General features: G+C 47.5%; 1 protein-coding gene across 11 annotated transcripts in view; it reads right to left on the bottom strand.

Annotated features, from left to right (window-relative positions):
* Window positions 1–22,324, bottom strand: part of UBR4 (ubiquitin protein ligase E3 component n-recognin 4) — a 2,329,353-nt gene that overhangs the window by 1,393,436 nt on the left and 913,593 nt on the right. For all 11 annotated transcript variants that reach the window (XM_078642504.1, XM_078642505.1, XM_078642507.1 and 8 more), the window contains exon 32: window positions 10,293–10,491. In XM_078642504.1, coding sequence (XP_078498630.1) covers window positions 10,293–10,491 — 199 coding nt within the window. The remainder of the gene's footprint in view (window positions 1–10,292; window positions 10,492–22,324) is intronic.

Raw genomic sequence — 22,324 nt, 5'->3', positions numbered from 1 at the left:
TAAAGTCCGCTATGACTATAATAAGCGCAGGGAATTGAAGGATACTAATATTCTGCATGCTTTATTTTTTCTGCTTTAACAGGGGCTTCCATTAAAGTTCTCGGCAAGGCAAGTGGTATGTTATGGAATGTACTATTAAAGGTGAATATTGGTTTGTAATGAATCACAATAGGATGTGGTAGAAGTAGATGCCTTAGCAGGACTCCTATAAATTATCTCATTTACAGAGAGGCATCATAACCTACATAGTTTGGGTGGTCTCCCTTGGAGGTTGAACAGATTTATCTTGTTTTACAGGTACTGAGTAAAGGGTGGTTCAATAATTTTTTTTGCCTATCAAAAAGGATTTTTTGGGAGCTCTCCCTCCCAGCTGTTTCCTTCCTTCCATTGCTTGATCATCCTAATACTCTGTGCTATTATAGTATACAGACTTGAGGCTATCGGGAGGTAGACCATTGTGAGCAACCAACGCTTGGATCCTGAGGATATGTCCAGCTGACACTCATAGTACTCTCTCTTCAAATGGTTTATTAGGTTCACCATCTTTTTGAGAGCGCTTTTATACAATGCTTCAGATTATATAGGTTGCCATTTTCTTGCAGCCCTCTTACATAGTTCTTTATCCAGCCTGAGCTCATCACAGAACCAGGGGCTCGAGACCCTGCATCTGCTAGGTAAACAACCTGGGACAGGAGCCAATTTCTCCACTGTAGAGCACAGGTAATTGTCAACCTTCAGCGTGTTCGAGTCAATGAAGCCTGAAAGAATCAGTTTGTTGTTTTCCAGGGCATGCTGCTTTGAGATATCTTAGAGAAAGGTCTTGTAAAGCGCGAGGGAGCATGGGTCCCTGTACTGACATAAGGCGAGATAAAACAATTGAATTGGATCTAATAATGATCAGGCCAAGCCAGAGGAGTAGGGTCCACCACTGCTAAACTGAGATTATAAAAAAGACTTATAGATAGTATGGTCCCCCGAATGGTTGGCGTAAATGTGTGACATTTAGTCTCCTCTACCTTTGGAAACAATCGAACACTGCTTCTACAAGTGAGTAAAACTGTGACATAAGGCATTTACCTAACTGAACTGACTATTCTCTAGGAGAGGAGCGGTTTCGGGTTAGTGCTAAAGACACTGACTTTGAAGACGCAATGTAATACATTTTGTTGTTTAAATCGCTACATTTTAACTGATTTGGTTAGTTTAACTATTTAATTTCTTTTATGCTTTTTGTGTTCTGCTAAAATACTTTACATGGATTTTCTTTGAGAAGTGTGTCATTTGCTGCCACCCATTTCAAGAGTAAACACTTTTTTCCTCATTGAGACTACTTTTCACCATATGGGTTATTTGCTACGTGTTCATTCACTGTACTCCTGCATAGATAATCCAGTTTCACACAACCAGTGTTTGTTTATTTTATTTATTTATTTTGAAAGTTTTATATAGCGCGAACAAGATCTTTGCAGATATCAGAGCGCTTTACAGCCGAAAGGTACAACCTGTGAGTAAATAACAATTGGGGTGAGGAAGGTACATGTGGGAGCATGTTCAGACAGATGCATCAATAATGTATCAATAAAGTACAAGTACATATCACATACCACATCAATAAAATACAGGTACAAATACATGGTGGCGTAAACACTCAGGTAGGTCAATATCACGAGTCATACCAAAATGCAGAAAGATCACTAGAAATGAATGATACAGTGTCTGTAAATATCATCCCTAGTAATATTTCAAGTGTATTTAGCCATGAGGATAGCCTTTACTTCTTTCTTCAAAGTTATGGTAGAGGAGATGAGCCTGATTTCAGGGGGAGTGAGTTCCAGATCCTGGGTGCCATTCCTGAGAAGGAGCGTTTATAGGTTTTTTCCTTGCGGAATCTTTGGGGCTTTAGCAGTAGATTGTTTGCGCCTCTAGTGTTTCTGGAGCCTCCAGAAATCGTCAGCTTCTGGGCGAGGTATCCGGGTGTGCTCAGGTGGACAGCCTTGTGCGTCATGCAGGCGATTTTCAGATGTATTCTGGCTTCAAAAGGCAGCCAGTTCAGGGCTTTCAGGTCAGGGGAAATGTGTGAGTGTTTTTTAGATCCAGTGACGAGTCTCGCTGAGGCGTTTAGAGAAGCTCTTATGGGTGCCGTAGTAGTTAGGGGGAGACGGCAGAGGGCGATGCTGCCGTAATCTATTCGCGGGATGACTAGTGCTTGTACCGCAGTATGAAAATCCTTGTCTGGAATGAAGGGTTTGAGTTTCCTTAAGGTATTGATCTGGTAGTTCGCACCCTTAGTTGCCTTGTTGATGTGCTCCTGCATGTTGAGGTTGATGTCAAGTGTGATGCCTAGAGATTTTGCTGAGTCCACGATGGTTGGATGAACATTGAGTGCGGTTAGGTGTTTAAGCCAGATTTGAGCGGTAGTGAGCTTCGCAGGAGGGGAAATCAGGAGGAACTCTGTTTTGAGAGCATTGAGTTTGAGGTGATTAGCTGCCAGCCAGGATTGGGTGCTTCTGATCGTTGAATTTAAAAGCATAATGTCTTTGGGAGATTGTAATTTGAGATAAAGTTGGGTGTCATCGGCGTACATGTGGAAGTGAACGTTGGATGCTTGTAGCAAGGTGGTGAGAGGTTCCATAACTAAGTTAAACAAAGTTGGGGATAGGGTGGATCCTTGTGGGACGCCTAGAGATACAGGTCTTGGCGAAGACATCAAGTTGTTACTCTTGAATTTCTGCGATCTGTTGTGTAGAAAGGACGTGAACCATTTGAGCACCATTCCAGATACACCCATTCTTGTGTTTAATTGGTCCAGTAAGTTCTCATGTTTGACAGTGTCGAATGCAGAAGAGAGATCAAGAAGGATAAGGAGGCAGGTGTCGTTTTTATCTAGAATTTGAAGGGCGTCATCAATTATGTGAGTCATAGCAGTTTCTGTACTGTGGTCTGCTCTGAAGCCTGATTGATGAGGGTTGAGTAGATCAAACTGATTAATGTGTTTAGTCAGTTGTATTTGTGCGCATTTTTCCAACAATTTGGCAAGAGTCGTGTAGGAGAGTAGGGTCTGCAATCCTATGATCACCCAGATTTTTGCTTTTTGCTGCACTGGTTTACGACTTTCCCTGGCTGTGGGCCTGCTAATCAGACCCACAGCCTAGCTGTTCTCTCTATCCAAATTGTACTTAGGTACTGAATTGGCACTGGGCCCTCTCCAAGTCCCTGTACCCAGGGCTGAGGTGCACCCAGAAGTCTCCCAGGGGCTGAAGCATGTATTGTGCCACCCCTGGATTGACTAACTAAAACTGACACAACTGGCTGCACGACAGCTGGGGCAAGGTGGTGTACTCACCCTTTGCTTTAGATATAGTATACCTATATCTAACCCTAAAATGGACACATAGATCTCCTATCAGTCACTCCTATGGCAGGCCTTAACAATCCTGAAGGCAGAGTGCTTGGAATCGTGTGAGATGGTGCTCTGGCATGAGCTGAGCCTGTCTGCGGCTTTCGGGATCCATCCCTTAGCCGTTTCCATGATATCGCATACCATATACTCTTAAGTGCATTATAATCCTCGCGGTTATGTGCCAACTCTGGTATCGCTTTATCAAAACATGTCGAGTAAGGTGTCATACGAATTGGAATACTAACCCCTCGCCAATTCTGGCGACGGGGTTAGCATTCCACCCTTCTAGAGGGACACGACATGTATGTAACCCCTAACCCCGGTTAAAGTCAGACAGAGCCTTAGCATCCACAAAATGGATGCTGCCACCGAGACACAAGTCTGCCCTCCTGCTGCTGGGAGTCCTCCCAGAGCAGGAGATAAGGACAAAGGGTTTCCTGCCAGGGGCGGTGCCAGCACCGTCCCAGACAGGGTTTTGTGTATTGTAGGTAGGCAGGGCTTTAGAGGAAGGTGACTGCACGTGGCACCCCGGTGCTCACTGTGCATAGGCTGGCTGGAACCAGTTCCAGGGTCACTCCAGACCCTGTGCTGGGGAAAAGCCCGCCAAGGAAGTGGGTGTAACCACCCCCCTCCTAGTCCCACCCATAGGGCAGGACTTAGTCGCGTGCCAGCCCCCTTTTACAGGATAAAGGTAGAGACTGGCCCCCTTCCAAATCAGATCATCTTTGAATCCTGAAACTACTTTCCACGAAAGGAACTCAAGACTTCTTCCTAAGATTTCTCCCTTGTGACTAAGGAGTAGTCACCCTGCATCCGCAGGCACCATCTACAGAAACACTGCGGTCTGCTGCAAGTCCTTCCTCCGGAATCCGACTGCCCAGCTCGACGAGAACCGGCTTCCCTGGCACCTCTGACCTCTACCTGCATCATCAGTCACGCTGAGATTCGTGGGTGTGACGAGACCTCGAGGGACCGGCCATCTTCAAGACTGCACGACTTCTGAACAACAAGCCCGCCGAGTGAATTCCTGGTGAGTGCTTTGGGGTCCGAGAAGCCCCCACCCTGAGCAGCTCCAGCACCGAAGAGCAGCCCCCCAGCATCTCCACGATCTGCGTGGGGCCCTTCTGCTTTTTGCTGCCCACCGCGTTGTTTGGCTACTAGCCCGCTGGCTTGTGGCCTTCCTGACGACGCCCGACGACATTTCTGCTGCTGGTCTGGTTGCTCCAGACTGGCCCTTGCTTCCCTCCATCGGAGAAGTACCCTGGACCCTCCTGGTCCGCCCAAGACGCCATTTTAGGTCCACCGCGTGGGCCTTGCATTTGCCAAGACTTGTTGCCCAATCCTGGGTCCAGCGACGTCGACAGCAAGAATCTTCGTGGGACAGCTCGCACCTCCATCCTGGTCGCCGACAATGCCTCCTGGTCCGAGAGACTGCAGAGCCCAGCAGCGCCCACTCACCTGACTGCGGTGACTTCGCCCGGTGCCATCCTGGTGCCCACTTAATCACTGGCTAGTGATTCAAGAACTTGGTCCCCTCTGCTTTCAGGTTTTTCTTCTTCCTTGATCCAGGCTTGGATCCATCGAACTTTTCTTCACTGGTCGCCTGCCAGCAACTTCTTCCTTCCAGGCTCCTGGTCCGGCAACGAGATCCCCGACGTCTTTTCAGACCTATGCAGCTGCAGCCCCTGGGCTAGGTAACTTCGGCACTTCGGTGTCCCAGCATAGCCTCACTATCCTAGGGTCAGGATCCACTGTCGTTTTCTTCCTACCAGGTCGGGTTCGCCCGTGAACACTAACTTTGCCTTTACTAGCCTCCATAGACTTTGTCCCGCATCCCGCGTGAGAGTGCACACTCTGCACCCGAGTCCCCTGGGTCTCCTAGTAGTAATCTAACGATTCCCTAGTCCAGTCCTAGCGATTCCAAAGCCTATTAGAACTGTTACTTACCTGCTAGTAATTCGCATTCCACTTTTAAAGTATATGGTTTTTCGTGCCCCTCGGGCATTTGTGTATAACGTGCTAACTTAAGTATTTTCGTAAGAGTTTTGTTGTGTGCCTAGCACCCTGTCCTCATAAAGAGTACAGGGTTGTTGTGATTCTAATAAATACACTGTTTATTTTCATAACACTTGTGTGGTGTCCTTTCACTGGGTGTTCAAGGGGTAATGTGATGGTAAAACAGCTGGCTTAACACGCCCTCTAGAGTCTTAGCCTTAGACTGCTCGTATCCATGCTACTAGGATAGCGGGTCTATAAGGTTGACTTACAACCAATCATCAATAAGGGTTGTTTGGACTGATATATAGTGATCACTAGAATAGTGAGCACTGCACATCAGGCCAACTTCTCACAAGTCGGAATATTGGTAATGGGTCGGTAATTATTTAGATCAGAAGGGTCTGCTGTAGGTTTCTTTAGTAGTGGTGTGACTTGTCCAACTTTGAGGGAGTCGGGGATGGTCCCTTGTTGAAGTGAACTGTTGATAATTTTAGTCCAGAGTGGGAGGAGTGACGGGGTAAGGTCTTTGACAGCGTTGGCAGGAAGGGGGTCCGTGAGGTGATTGGCTGGTTTCACTGTGCTGAGAAGTCTACCAATTTCTTCTTCCGAATAGGTGACAAAGGATGACCATGTGGCGTTGTTTTTTAGTTCAGTGGGTGCTGTGCATTGGGGTTTGGGGTAGAGGCTTAAGTCAATGAGGAGATCGTTCTTTATGTTGTCGGTTTTTTGGATAAAGAAAGAGGCGAAGTCTTCACAGGAGGGTGCTTCGCCCGCAGTACTGAGTGGTTGGGGTTGTTCCTTGGATTGTGTTCTAATTAGTTCAAACAGCTTTCTCGGCCTATTTTTGGCTTGGTCCAACTGACGCCTGAAGAAATCTGATTTTGAACGTTTTATTTTCCTGAAGTAGGCATTTCTCTTTTTCTTCAGCGTTTTTAAGTGCAGTGCGGAGGGAGCTGATCTCCAGATGCGTTCTGCCATTCGCATGGCCCGTCTGTCGTCATTGAGACTCCCATTGTATCAAGGATTGGACATTTTTGTGGAGGCTCTTTTTAACTGCATAGGTGCAGCTTCGTTGACTATAGAGGTCATAGCGTTAAGATAGTGATCCGTCAAGGATTGGACATCCGTAACGCCAGTAGGAGGAAGTAAGAGGTTGCAGCTGTTGGGGGGTAGAGAGTTTGCGTTGAGTTTTTTTAGGTCTCTCTTCCAGACTTTGGGCTTGCAGGATTGAGCAGAGTTAAATTTGACTTTTTCATTGATAAAGAATGTGACAATATGATGATCTGACCAGTCACAGCGTTGGATAGATTCGAGTTGGATAGAGTCCTCTTTGGAGATGATAAGGTCAATGATAGAGCCTTTCTCATGGGTCGGGCTGTTGCATATTTGGGTGAGGTCAAGGGCGTCGAGGAAGTTTTAAGACTATTTACCACCGCGTCATTATGATCGTTCCAGTGGAGGTTGAAGTCACCCAGGTATATTTGTGTGAGTTGTCGCCCTGAATTGGTTGTGATCAAGTCCATGATTTGTTGCGAGAAGGTAAGGTTGTCCCCCGGCGGGTGGTAAATGCCGTGTAGGGAGCATATTGGTTTGCCCTCGCTGATAATGTCGAGGCAAATGTATTCACAGGAAGTTAGGGAGGGTAGGGAGGGAGAGGTTGCTTTCAGGACAGAGAGGTTACTCCTGTGTATACATGCTATTCCACCACCTTTTTGCCCAACCCTGTCCAGTCTAGTAATGTGGTAGTTGGGGGGAACCAAAATGTCCATTATAGGTGTAGAAGATTCAGTTAGCCACGTTTCAGTCATGATGATTAGATCGAGGTCCAGTGTTAAGATGAGATCAGCGATTGCAGAGGAGTGCTTAGAGGCCGATCTGCAATTGAGGAGGGTGCATTTGAGACGTGGCGTGTCAAGAGTGGAAGGGGGTTCTATAGCGAGGGGGACTTTTCTCAGGTTACTAAGGATAGAACTTCTATTGTTTAGAGTGGGGGGGTCTAAGGGCGTTTGGAAGAATCGTTGGAATGGCGCGGGGGTGGTGGGTATGTTGTTAAGGGGAGATTGGTCGTAGGAGCGGAGGAGGGTGACTGTGTCAAGTTCCGATAGTCTGTTACGGGAGCGCTGGGGACGGTTTTCACGATTGCGAACAGGTATTGAAGTCCCGTGCGGGGGGCGCTGATTGCGAATGAAATAGCGAGAGTCAGCCGACCGGGTGGCGGTCTTGCTAGGTAGTGTGGTGCTGGTGAAGGTGGGTGAGAGGTGTCTGGGGTGTGTGCAGAGTAATTGGTTGATGGTGTGAATGTCTTCTTTGAGCTTGAGGAGGGTGGTGGGTGAGGAGTGACTGGAATGCGTACAGAGTAGTTGTTTGATGATGTGAATGTCTTCTTTGAGCTGGAGGAGGGAGGCCATGACGTAGTCTATTAAGGGATGTGCGTTGGTGGTGGACATTGGAGCGTTAGGGGTGGATGACATAGGGGTATTTGTGTTAGGCGGAGAGTGCATGGTGGAGGATGGGCGTAGGTTAGTGGAGATGGGGGCGAATGTAGGGTAGTGGGGAGTGAGAATGGGGGGAGTGTGATTGTATGTCGTTCTTTTTTGACGAGGCGGAGTTGAGTTGATCGAGGCGTGTTCTGTGTGGTTAGTTAATGGGTGGAAGTGGGGGCTGACACTTGGGGGGGGGGGGGGTAAAGGGTGGTGTTTGTCTGTGTGCGTGTCGGTCCGGTGCTGAACTCGGTTAGGCGGATTGTGGGAGGGAGCTGTGAAAAGAATGGGAATGTGGGCTGGTGAAAGGGGGAGGTGGTACTGTTGGTGTATGTGGGGGAAAGATCTATGTCAGTGGTTGGTGAGGGGTGTGGGGTAGCAACAGTATATGGGCGCATGGCTAAGGTGCCGGTGGAAGAGGCGAGGTGCGTGTCGTTTTGGGGCTGAGATAAGTTAGAGGCGTTGTGGTCGGGGGCTGTGTTGTCAGGGGTGAAAGGAATGGGAGTGGAATGAATGGATGTGAGGGTGTTGGTGGGGGGGAGGGGGTGTGGCTGGGCAATGTGGGTGGGCGACCTAAGTCTGTGATTGAGGAGTGTGAGGTGTGTACAGTAGGTGGGTGGATGATGGAGGTGCCGGGGGTAGAGGAGAGGAGCGTGTCGTTGTGGGAAGGGGGAGTTAAATTAAGAGATAAGGTATGTTCTGCGTAGTTAGTAAGAGGGTAATGGGGACTGGGGGGGCAAAAAGGGTGGGATTTGTCGTTGTCAGTGACGTACTGGCGTTGAACTAGTTTGGATGTGTTCTGGGTGGGAGCTGTGATGACAGGGGAGAGAGGATTGTTAATGGTATGCATGGCTGACCGAGGTTTGGTGGGAGGGGTGGGAGTGCGAGTTGTGTATGAGAGGGAGAGATCAGTGACTGTCCTTGAATCGTGTGTGGTAGCTACCCAGTGTTGAACTGGAACAGAAGGGTGGTGGGAGGGGACTGAGAAGTCTGGGGTGGTCGGTGTGTCCCTGAGTGAGGAGTGTGCTGTCCTGGAGTGAGCTACCTGGTGCTGCGATGTGTTGGCGGTGTTATGGGTGGAGGAAGCTGTGAAGTCAGGGGTGGTAAAACCTTGTGTGATATGAGTGTAGGTCCGCGGATTGGAGAGGTGTTCCTTGAAAGTGGGGAACAGGTTATCTAGTAGGTTCAGGTTCCTATCTGTGGATTGAAATAGAACTATCCCGTTATTGTAGATAGTGATGGTAGCTCTGCCTGGGAAGAGTAGGGAGGATGCGATGGTGAGAGTAAGGCTATGGGCTGATTTCCTGGTAGTGGGGATGTTGAGTAAGGTGAGGAATGCTTTTCTCCATTGGGCTCTGCGCGTGGTGTGGAAGATGATGTCGGTCTTCAGGGGTCCATTGACCGATGAGTGGTAGGTGGCTGCAAAGGGAGTTTCAGGGTGGGACCTCAGGAGGTTATGTTTAAAGCGCTTAGCGGCTTTTTTGGTGAGCGATAACATGTGACAAAAGAGACATTAGTGAGCAACTCCCATAACCAAAATATAAGAGGTAGCAATTGGTGCGGTCCAAAAATAAAAAGTGAAACAAGGGTGCAGTTTACCAATAAAATGTACAAAGTGTCTGGGGTGAACAGTAGTGCAATGCCAAAAACACAAGTGAGCTGGGTGTCGCTTACAGAAAATGTGCAGTATACAAGTAGCAATATAATACTAGTGGTAAAAAAGGAACACAATATAGGTACAAACCACAAGTTACCTGAGTCACAAAAGTGGAGTGACCGTAGTGCAATGCAAGAATAAACAGTGAGCTGGGTGTCGCTTACAAAAAATGTGCAGTATACAGGTAGAAGTATAATACTAGTGGTAAAAGAAAAAGAAAAAGAACACAGTACAGATGCAACCAACAAGTTACACGTGTCAGAATGACACTAGTGAGCAGCCAGAAATATATGAGGTAACGATCAGTGCATTGTATCCAAGTAGCATTATAATACCGTAATAAACAATATGATATAAAAATAGAAATATGGAGTAATATAGTAAAAACGTCCACTAATCCCACTAAGGTTTAGTTACAGAGCTATGAAAAGTATGCGGTGGTTGAGAATAGCCTAATAAGGCCTATTCTTAGGGTATTGTTACGATGGGTACACTCACTCTTCACATCTACCATCCTCCTTTACTAATCTCACCCTACTACTCTGTCAAATACATTCCTCTCAACTCTCTCATGCCTCCAGACTGCAATCACTGAGGCAGCATTATTTTTCAATAATTATTTTGATTTCCTTTCATTTTCTTTTGGCAACAGTCCAGTTATGATACCATCATCTGCCCCACTCTATACACAGCATTCTTTCTTCTGCTGAGCGTCACATCAGAATTAAACACCCTTGCTTCCAAAAGAGGTCTTTACCTGTTTTCTTTCACAATGTAAGTGGTCAGAAGTTGCAACAATTGCCTGTTCTCCTGCACCACATCCACATGATCTGAATCTTTTGGGGGAGCTGTTGTCATGCGAGTGAGCCAAGCCTGAAGACGTGTCGGCTCTACACAGGCCAGCTGAGCAAGTGAGCCACACAGACGAAGGAGACTTGGATTCGGACTCTTTTCAGCTGTGGCCAAAATAATGTCAAAAAAGATTATCAGTATTACAACAGAAAGTTAATGCATCAAAACTGTAACATGTAAGAACTAGCTCAAAAATGGTTACAACACATACCACAAATAAACTGAAGTTATTTTTCAAATAAATTATCTGTATGATAAGCTCAGTGGCACTTTAGTAATATGTTATTTTCACTTTCACAATCAGAAAATTATTTTGAAGTATTGGTTAATTTAAATCTTCAATTCAATGTGTGAGTCTGATCAGTGTTCTGTTACCAGGCAATCAAAGAGCTTCCTGATGCTGTTCAGATGATGTAGCAACAAAAGCATACTATTCCATATTATGCTACATAGTTGCCTGTTTCAGATTTCACATTCTATTAACCCCTTCTGCGCTCATGACGAGCTCAGCTTGTTCTTCTTTCTTGTTTCAAAATCAGGATCTGAGGAAGGAAGGTTCAGGGTGCCCCTAAATAGCAAATTTAGGGGCGTTACAGGTAGGGCAAGGGCAGGGACCAATGGGTCCTTGTCCTGGGGTGAGTACACCCCCTATCATGCCACTCTCCAGTGGGAGGGGGGCAGGAGCCTAGCTCTGATTGGGTAGGGCTCCCCATCCTCAAGATGGCGGGAGCCCGGAGTTGTTTCACCTCGCCTCTCCCACATGAGGGGTGGGGTTGGCAGAGGCTGGCACAACCCCTTTCCTCACTTAGGGTTTCCTGCCTGTCCTCCCGCCAGAGTGGGGGTCAAAACCGGTGGGGGTCAATTGCTGAGTACAGCAAGTGGCCTGGAGAAGATCACAAAGGCGGCATGCCTTTGAAGCTTCCCCTGCCCATCCTGGGGGAGGAGGCTTGGCACCTCGTCCCAGGATGTGCATTGTTTCAGGCCCCCGAAAGCGGCAAGCTCTCGACACAGGGGTTCAGAAACATGTCTGGTGGTGGCAGCCTCGGTAGCCACGTAGTCAGGACACTGGGAGTTGGTTAGGTTTCAGGGGGCATCCCTAAGATGCCCTCTGTCGTGCATTTGGCATTAAATCCCACACTGGCATCAGTGTGGGTTTAAGGTGCTGAGAAGTTTGATATCAAACTTCTCAGTCTTCAGTGTAGCCATTAAGGTGCTGTGGAGTTCGTAATGACAACCTCCCAGCACCATATACTCTTAATGGCATCACTGCACATACAGTGCCCAGGAATGGCCCTGGGTACTGTAGGGGCACAGGGCTCATGCACCTGTGCCCACACCACTGGCATAGTGCACCCAGTTGGAGGGGTGACTGAGGTATGCCAGGGCAGTGTGTTTGTGGGCATGGCACACAGGTATGTGTGCCATGTCGACTCTGTTTAGGTCTGCACCAAGACACTCAGCCTGCAAAGGCAGTGTGTGTGTGTCTGGGACAGGGACCCTAAGGGTGGCACAATGAGTGCTGCAGCCCTTAGGGGTCTTCTCTGGTCACAGTGCCCTGGGTACCTAGGGTACCATTTACCAGGGACTGACATGTGGTCAGAGATGCCAATTGGGTTTAGTTTTCAACACAGTTTTAGGGAAGGAACACAGGCCATGGGTACCTGATTGGCAGTAAACCAGGGCACACTCAGTCAAAGTACATTAGCAATTCAGCAAAAAGTGGGGGCATACCATGCAAGAAAGATGGCACTCTCACATGACTGCCTCGTCGACAACTACGTTGTTACCGCCGTCAAAGCTCCCATCATCCTTGCTGCCATCGACATCTCAACCGTCGTCGAAGCTGTCAATGGTGAGGGAACCTCTGGCTTTCTTGAGGGGAGTGAAATCTTCGACAACGACCCCTTTGACGGTCGAGAAGATTGGTCTCTGAGAGGAGTCAGAGAGGCAGACTCAGGAGCGAAAGAGGGTTCTGAAGCCCCTGACTGAGATTTCCTGTGTTTAGGCTTAGATTTGTCCTGGGATTAAGACCTCTTAGAGTCCCCATGATGTGAAGAGGGACTGCCACCCTTTCTTTTCTTTGAGGAAGAATGAGCCTTTGAGGAAGAATGAGCCTTCTCCTCAGGATCAGACTCCGAATCTGAAGCAGCCTTTTTCTTCTGTAGCCAGAGTAACAGCATTCCCTCCCTATCTTTGACGGTTTTATCTGAAAAAGTGCAGCAATATTTGCATACACCGAGTTTGTGGTCAGGGTAGAGGCAATACAGACACTGTTTGTGGGGGTCTTAAGAAAATAGCCTACACTTCCAACAGGTCTTACAGGGCCTAAACAGCCCTTTTTCAGGCTCTGGCATTTCAAAGGCAGGAAGGTCAAAATAATAAAATCCAAGGAATACCTTGATGGCAGCTAAAGCTGAGACTGGAGGTCAAAAGTTGAGAGGAAAATACTGTAACTGAGAAGAGAGCTCAGGGAGACTCCCTATCACATGACGTGCAGTAAGAAATCTGAGGTATGGTGGCTCTGTGGCGAAAGGGAACTCTGAGGTCTCAGCTGTGATTGGCTGAAGTTTGGATGTTCTAAAATTAGGCTGAAAATTTACTTAAGTGAGTTTTCTGTTCTATGGAGGTCTATGGTAATGTGATATGACTGCTATTTCTTATCTTACTGTGGGACTCTCACCATGACAACGGAGAAGGTTCAAGCATGTGAATCTATAAAAGATTCAATAATGGAGAATCTGGTTATATCTGCTCACTTAATTATGCTTGGGTGCTAGTGTCGTGCTTAAGAAAAGATACTCAACTTACGAGTTACTTACCTTCGGTAACGATGTATCTGGTAGAGACGTTGTCTAGCCGCAGATTCCTTAACTTCGAATATCCCCAGGCGTCAGACTGGATCCGGAAACATTTTTGCAGCAGCATCCCTGCACGCCGGGGGAAGGCGCCACAAGACCACGCCCTGACGTCGTCCACGTACGTGACATCAGCGAGGTCATATAAGTCCCTCCCGGCGGGCAGACGTCAGTTTTCTTCAGAGAAACTTTTCCACAGCACAACGTCGAGCCACCAACAAAAAACTGTGAAAGTATGGGAACAGTGTGCGAGGGATGAAAAATCCATGAATAAAGAAGGAGGATGGTGCAAGACACCATCGTAAAAGACAGAATTAGACACTGTCTACATACAAGTGAAAAAGCTGTGAAAAGAACCCCGCAAAGCGAGGCAAAGACCCTTCCCCAAGTGCAACAAGGGAAGAATTTCTCCAACAGACAGAAATAGACTATTACCATGTAGAACTGTGCCGTCCAGCAAAAACGGAGCACAGAAAAGTACATTCCACTACAGGAAGGTATGAAAAGAATGGCACTTCCACTATAGTAATGGAGGTCTGAAACAGAGCTCAACAGATCCGCAAAGATGACGACTATAGAGGAGACAAGAGCCCGGAGTCAACGGAAGGCGGGAAGGAGGGAAGGTAGCAGGAGAAGAAAAGAAGAAAAAGGTGAATCTCCTGATGATGGTGAATCAAAAGACAGCATTTTACAGGAAAGAAGCCCCTTAGAGGGAGTCAGCCGCCCAAATGGGCGCACCAATGTGAGCACCCGTGAGAGAAAAAACAATGGCAACCGAAAGAGGCCAGTGGAGAACCCCACTTTGCAAGGTCCTCGCAGAACGGGGAGGATGGGTGGGCTTTAAGGAATCTGCGGCCAGACAACATCTCTACCAGATACATCGTTACCGAAGGTAAGTAACTCGTACATCTGATAGAGACATCAAGCCGCAAATTCCAGAACTTAGAATAGATACCACAGCCATACCCCAATGGGGAGGTGGGTCTGCGACAGAACAACAGAAAGTGCCCAAGCACTGAGCCGGCAACAGAGTGGCAGACAATGGGGGAGGCTGTGGCGGGACAGCCAGACAGCAACCTAATTAGCTCGGAAGAGCAAAAGATAACGGGAGGCAAGACATCTCAAAAATGCCGGAATGGTGCTACACCATACCCGCATAAGCATGAGATGTAGAAACAGCATCAACCATATCCCAGAACAAAAGAGAGAGAGTCCCGAACGAAGGAGGAAGAAGGACCACTCAGCTTAATGGCGCACTATGTAGACACCAACCAAAGGGTGAGGAAAACAAGAAGAAATGCAAACAGAGCCTGCCAGGCTAGCCCACGGAAGGAAGGCCGGAGAGGCTACAGCCAGACACCAAAGGGCAAGAGGGAGAAACTGAGGAATGTTTCAGAAGTGCAGGCGGGAACAAGAAACATGCCAAGTGCACACCCAGTCACCAAAGGGGGAACAGGGGCGAACAGTAACAATCTGAAGCCCGCTGATACGGGCCACCACCGAAACATGCACAGAGCAGACAGCCACAGAGACAACAAGGTGGCGTAGGTAAAATAAGCATAGTACTGCACGACCAGGCAGCTTAAAGAGTAAGGTGAAAACTAACTCACAAAATACAGATATGCAGGGTGTAGACCCTAGGATGACTAACATCAGAAGAGATGTACCGCTGGCACAGCTGATATAGCATCGGATGATAGCTAATGAAAGAGGCACATCCGAAGGAAGTGGCAGCAGAGGCACCAGAGTGCCAACAGGTGTACAAATGGAGGAAATAATCTCAGAATTCTAGACCATATCCTCCGACTGGGAGTGAAAGTAACCCTTGTCCAGAAAAAGAGATATCGTTCAGTATTTGAACACCAAGAAGGGAGCAGTGTAAAGCGGGAGAACCACCCCAGGGTGTGCGACGCAAAAGGGACCCTATGGGCAATCCCGGGTGCATCACTGAAAAGCTCTCTGACACATGGAGACATTGGACCAGACTTCACAGCAGCAAAGAGAGGTGGAGCTGTAGGACTGTAGGAAGAAGAGTACCCATGGCAACCTGTATGTATGCGTGTGTGTGTGTATATATATATATAGTATTCATACTGGTAAGTAGCATATATATATATATATATATATATATATATATATATATATATATATATATATATATATATATATATATATATATATACTACTTACCAGTATGCATCTGTTCTTGGCATGTAGAGCTGCAGAGTTGTACATTTAGCAATAGATCGCCACCTGGTGTTGGGCTCGGATGATTGCAGGTTGTTGTCTTCTTGGAAGAAGTCTTTGTAGTCACGAGATAGGTGACTCCTCCCTTGGACAATACTGCGCATGGTCATCGACTCCATCCTCAGATTGTTTTTCGCCATGATGGGAAATGATGGAGTTAGTAGAAGTAAAGAGAAAGGATGTCCATGCGTGTGCATCTAAGTAAGATGAGTACTGGAACGGATACAAGTCCCGGGGAGGCGGGAGGGCATGTACAACACTGCAGCTCTACATGCCAAGAACAGATGCATACTGGTAAGTAGCATATTCCGTTCGAGGCATATGAGCTGCAGGTTGTACATTTAGCAACGATTGTGCAGCAGTGTCTCCCCTAGCGGTGGTCGCTTGTATCCGTTGCAGCATACTGAAATAGTGTTTTAAGGACAGCTTGGCCTACTGCAGCTTGCAGCTTGGCTTGCACGTCAACACAATAGTGTTTAGTGAAGGTGTGTATGGTAGACCATGTTGCTGCCTTACATATGTCCACTAGTGGTATGTTTCCTAAGAAAGCCATAGAGGCTCCTAGTTTGCGAGTGGAGTGCGCTCTAGGAGGAACTGTTAGTGTACGTTTTGCTTTTTGATAGCATATTTGAATACACTTTACAATCCATCTGGCAATTCCTCCTTTAGATATGGGATTGCCTTTGTGTGGAGAACAGAAAGATACAAATAGTTGTTTTGACTTTCTGAAGGATTTAGTCCTGTCTGTGTAGTATAAAAGAGCTCTTCTAACATCTAGGGTGTGTAGGGCCCTTTCTGCAACAGAGTCTGGTTTTTGGAAAAACACTGGTAACTCTACTGATTGGTTAAGGTGAAAAGGAGTAATCACCTTTGGCAGGAATTTTGGGTTAGGTCTAAGAACCACTTTGTTAGGGTGTATTTGAAAAAATGGTTCTTCTATTGTGAATGCTTGTATTTCACTAACTCTTCTGAGAGAGGTGATGGCAACAAGGAATGCAGTTTTCCATGTTAGGAATTGCAATTCACACTTGTGTAAAGGCTCAAAAGGGGGTCCCATGAGTCTTGTAAGGACAATGTTCAGGTTCCATACTGGTGCAGGTGGTAACCTAGGTGGGATTATTAGTTTTAATCCTTCCATAAATGCTTTTATCGCAGGTACTCTAAAGAGAGATAGGTGCTGTCTATTTTGTAAATATGCTGCAATTGCTGCTAGATGCAGTCGTATGGAAGAGTAAGCCAAGTTGGACCTTTGTAGGTGTAGAAGGTAACAAATAATATTCTGGATGGAAACATCCAATGGATCAATATCATTGTTGTTACAGTATATTGCAAATCTTTTCCACTTAGCAGCATAACATGCTCCTGTTGTCTCCTGAGATGTGCTGCTACTACTGCTAAGCACTTTGTAAACACTCGTGGTGCTGTTGTGACCCCGAATGGAAGGACTTTGAACTGATAGTGTTGTCCTTGTATGACAAATCTGAGATACTTCCTGTGCGCAGGATGTATAGGAATATGAAAATAGGCGTCCTTTAGGTCTAGTGTTGTCAGAAAGTCTCCCTGTTGTAGTAATGGGAGTACTTGTAAACTGATCATGTGAAAATGATCTGATTGAATGTAGTGGTTTAGGGGCCTGAGGTCGAGGATCGGTCTTAATGTCCCGTCCTTTTTGGGTATTAGGAAATACAGGGAGTAGACTCCTGTTCCTGTAAGGGGACCTCTTGAATAGCACCTTATTGTAGAAGTGCTAGAACTTCCTCTTGAAGCAGTGTTATGTGTTCTGTGTACATTGGACGCTGCCTAGGTGGTATGTTTGGGTGGGTTGCTGTGAGTTCTAGGCAGTAGCCATGTTGGATAATTTGTCTTACCCACCTGTCTGTTGTGATGGAATCCCAGACAGGTAGGAACTGTGATACTCTGCCCCCTACTGGTGTTGAATGTTGTAGGGGAGGCAGAGGGAAGTCACTGTTTGGGAGTGGAAGAGGAGCGGTTGTTGTTGTTACCTCTAACTCTTCCCTTATTGTTGTTGCCTCTGTACCGTCCTCTATAGTAACCGTTATTAGAGGGGGGGTGTTTTAAAAGATGTGTTATCTGCACCAGTCTGCTTGGAGCCTCCTCTATAAGAGGAGCGACGAAAAGAACCTCTAGTCTGGGTAGATTGTAATGCACCCATAGACTTAGCAGTGTCTGTGTCCTTTTTCATCTTTTCTAGCGTATTATCTACCTCTGGCCCGAACAATTGGTTCCGATTGAAGGGCTGGTTGAGGATGGTACTTTGCACCTCTGGTTTGAAACCGGAAATGCGTAGCCATGCATGACGCCTGAGGATAACACTGGTGTTAACTGCCCTAGATGATGTGTCAGCTACATCTAGTGCGCATTTAATGGAGGCATTTGATATTAGTTTGCCTTCCTGTAAGAGCTCTGCTGCGTGATCTTTGTATTGATCTGGCAGATGGTCCATTAACTTTTCTAGTTGGTCGTAGTGAGCCCTATTGTAGCGTGAGAGTAAGGCTTGTGTGTTTGCTATGCGCCATATGTTTGTTGCTTGTGCAGCAATCCGTTTCCCTGACGCATCAATGATTTTTGATTCTTTGTCAGGGAGGGGTGTGTCCCCAGAAGTCTGGGAATTGGCTCTTTTACGTGCATTTGACCCTACTAAAGAGTCCAATGGTAGGTGTCTCTTAATGTAGATAGGATCTGATGGTGCTGGCCGATACTTTTTCTCTATTCTTGGGTTTAGTACCCTCCACCTTACTGGGTCTTTAAAAATATCTGGGGCATGTTTAATGACCCCCTTGATCATAGGTAGTATTTTAGTAGATCTCTGTGATTGCTCAAAAGTGTCTAATAGGAAACCCTCCTCAATGGCATCAGAGTGCATTGGAACTCCGTGGTAAAGTGCAGCTCTGCTTAGTAGATGATTGAACCCAATACTATCCTCTGGAGGGGAAGGTTTTGTTGGGTAATACTGAGGATCAGGTATGTCTGGTGCATTATTTGGTTGGAAATTATATGCATCATCCTCCTTGGTATAATCTGGGTTGACATCTTCATCCTCATCTAAGGGATATGTATGGGTATCTGGTACATCATCCCCCCCACCTAAATCATACTCTTCGTCAGTGTGGTGTGATGATGCAGGAGATTGAGCAGGAGAAGTTATAGGCTCAATATATGGAGTGATAGGAGAGGAAGAAGGTGAAGGAGAGGAAGGGTGCATTGGAGATGTTGCACAATCCTTTTTGGCAGGAACCACAGTTGGAAGTGGTGTGTCTGCTGGTCTTTTCTTGTGTGGAATTGCTTCCACATGTCCAGTTTTTGGATTGATATAGACCTTTTTCTGCTTTGGATCTGGTCTAAATAGTTCTTCCTCTTGTATAGTCCTCTTCGGCGCCGATTTCTTCGGTGTCGATAGTGGTTCTTTAGCGCTTTTTGCCTTAGGAGGAGTTATTGAGTCCTGTGGCAATTTCTTCGGTGCCGAAGGTTCTTTAGGCTTGTGTGTATCAGGCCTTGTGTTCTTTGGTACCGTTATCGAAGATTTCGGCATGGAGACAGGTTTTGTTGGTCCTGTTGCGCTGGAGTCTATCTTCCTGTCTTAGTTTTTGGAGCCGGATGGTTTCGGAGTCGAAGCTTTCGGTTCCGTTACTGTTTTCGGTTTCGGCACCGATGCCTGTTTAGGTTTGGGTGCCGAAGAGTCTTTGGGCGCCGAAGGGTGTGTTCGCTTCGGTGCCGAAGAGTCCTTCGGTGTGGAAGGATGTTTCGGTGCCAATGGAGGAGGTGGAATTGGCATATGTGTTTTTTTCGGTGCCCAGGCACCGGAAGGCGTAGTCTTTTTCCTCAGAGCCGAGCCGGAAGGCGGGCGTTAGAGGGTAGATTTCTGTCTCGACTGGGCCCCATGGGCGGAGTGCTGACCGTTGCCTTTATTTTGGGCAGTGTCTGTGGTGCAGGGGCAGAGGTACTCACGGGTTGTCGAGATGGAATCGAGTCGTCCGAGTCCTCTGCTCCCGATATGATCTGGAGATCAGGCGAGTCTTCCTCGGCGACGAGTGGAGCCTCGTCCGCGGAGATATCTTCGAGTGGGTTCTCGTCCTCGGAGACATCCTGTTCGACGATCTCCTCCTCAAAGATGGCCTCCGGTGCTGGCGCCTATCTCCTCATCTCGTGTTGACGGGCCCTCCGATCCCGAATGGTCTTTTTTGATCGGAAGGAGGCACAGGCTGTGCAGGTCGACTCGACGTGTTCTGGCGAGAGACAGAGGTTGCAAACCTCGTGATGGTCGCTATGAGGGAATTTTGCTCGACATACCGGGCATCTCTTAAATGGAGTTCTTTCCATGAGGCGTAGGCCGTACGGCGCCGATGGGCCCAACGGCCCGCGTCGATGCACCGGGATGTAGCTGGTGATGTCGAAAAGTGTCTTCGATGTCGAAAGTTGTTTGTCGAAAGTTTTACGCTTCGAAAATGCCAAAAAAGTCTTTTCTAGCCGGAGCGGAAAACTTTCATCCGAACCCAGTGGCGGAAAAAACAATCTGAGGATGGAGTCGATGACCATGCGCAGTATTGTCCAAGGGAGGAGTCACCTAACTCGTGACTACAAAGACTTCTTCCAAGAAGACAACAACCTGCAATCATCCGAGCCCAACACCAGGTGGCGATCTATTGCTAAATGTACAACCTGCAGCTCATATGCCTCGAACATATATATCTCAAAGAAAGGTAAACTAGCAACGACCATGCAACATGGTAGTTTATAGGAGCACACCTAGTGCATTAATGGCAGGTGGTAGCCGCATTTAAAGCGTGATAAACACCATGAAAAGGAGAGTGAGGCATATAAGCAAGACGACCCATGACGTATAGAAGATAGCGCAAAAGTCACAACATTGAACACCGTACAACGGCAAGATAAGAGCACCAGGGGACAAGGAGCCCAAAAGGATCTCCAGGCCCACTTGAGACATAGCTATATAATAGCATACAAGTACCCCAAATGGGGTATGGCACACCCTAACCAACAGGGGACACCTCTTAGGAAAACCAGTCAGAGCACCAGACACAACAATCTGTGGAACACTGCCACAGTAGGCTTACTGCCAGCTCAAAACGCATACGTCATCTAAAGGATGCTATATGAAAGGGTAACCACCCCCAGACCATGCGAAAAGAAGACCTGAGGCTTACTGCCAGCTTAAAACACAAAATGCATCTAAAGGATGCTAAATGAAAAGTTAACCCCCCCAGAACATACGCCTGAGGAATACAGGTCTAAGGGGGAGGGCAAAAGCCCGCAAGGAGGCGCTGAACAGCTGATTCAACAATAAAACGCCATCAAAGGGTAGTTCAACAAATCGTTCCAGGATACTCTCTGGGAAGACGCTATCCCGCAAACATGGCGCAGCAAGGCATTCGAACCAGCCATAGCCTGACCTAAGGAATCAGCAGTATCCAAGGCCGAGCTGATCGTAAATTCAGCAAGGTCACGATCATCCTGGAGAAGATGAAGGAGGTCAACACGAGCACCTTCAGAGGTGGCGGAAAGCAGAGACTCTGCAGACTCCCACAGGGCAGAGGTAGCCCGAGCCAGGAGATACAATGTATTTAGGGACAGTAGGGCAGCACTAGTGGAGGCAAAGATGTTCCGACCCCAAGACTCAAGCCATCTGGAGTCCCAGGAGGGAGGAAGCATTAACTGAGGAAGGGAAGCCACTTTGCAAAACAAACCCCTGCACGTCAGGGTGGACAAATAAGCACACTGGATTATGTGGAGCAGGACCGTGGCGGTGCATGACAGAACGAGCCACCGGATCAACGGAAGCTGGCCGAAACCAGGTGCCCAAAAGGGCATCATAAAGAGAAGCTTCAATGGGCAGAAGCGGCTCCACATTCCCTGACCCACGGTGAACATCAAGCAGACGGTCCACAGACAAGGGTACTGAAGGGGGCTGCATGTTCAGAACACGAGTGGCCAAGGAGTCTACTCTTAGAAAAGCCGCACCGGCCTCGGTAGCCCTCTGTTGAGGGGACAGCAGCTCATCTGTAGCTGAGGGCTGTAAACTAAGCCTCCCAAGGCACTGATTGTGCGACCAATGACCAAAAAAAGGGAATCCCATGGACGAGTCCTGATGGGGTTCTTGAGGAGGCGGGGATCCTGCCAGGTCCACAAATTATAAGGGGAGCTTCGTTCCCTACATTTCCATTGGCTCCTGACCCGGCTCCCCCACTTACACTTCTCATCCAGCACCCTTCTGGGGCACACTTGGTTTCTAAACTATACAAATTATGCTGTCTCCCAATCCCCGTTTTGGACGCTAAAGTTTGTACCGCGTGGTAGGAGGATCTGGGGAAACCCATCTCAGACATAGGCTGTATCACACCCCAACACGCTCACACAGAATAGACCCTAGTCGCCCACACCACTGCCCGAAGTGCAAGGCCCCCTTTGCCGATTTTGCCCACCTCTCATGGACCTGTCCTCTTCTTCTTGACTATGGTCCCAGGTACACCGCACGCTCAGCGACAACTTAGGCATGAACCTGGTCCCCACTCCAGAAATTGCGTTACTGGGCTATGTTTCCAATTTCCCACGCGCTGTTAGAAAACTTGCTGCGCTGGGGTTCTTATTGGCAAAAAGGGAAGTCGCATTACTATGGTGTTATAGGCATTCTCCAAGATTGAAATCGTGGCTTGGGAGCATGGCCTTTTGCAATACTAATGTGTGGACTACTCTACGCAGGTCCCCAGTGCGTCCCGACCTGTTGACATTTGGGAGCCGTATCTATCATATATCACCAAGATTATTGTTGACCGACAGTCCCAACCAGACAATCACATAG

The sequence above is a fragment of the Lissotriton helveticus genome, chromosome 5_1 (assembly GCF_964261635.1).
Source record: "Lissotriton helveticus chromosome 5_1, aLisHel1.1, whole genome shotgun sequence".
Taxonomy (NCBI): domain Eukaryota; kingdom Metazoa; phylum Chordata; class Amphibia; order Caudata; family Salamandridae; genus Lissotriton; species Lissotriton helveticus.
Note: the sequence above shows the minus strand (reverse complement) of the source record. Positions and strands in the feature narration are given on the sequence as shown.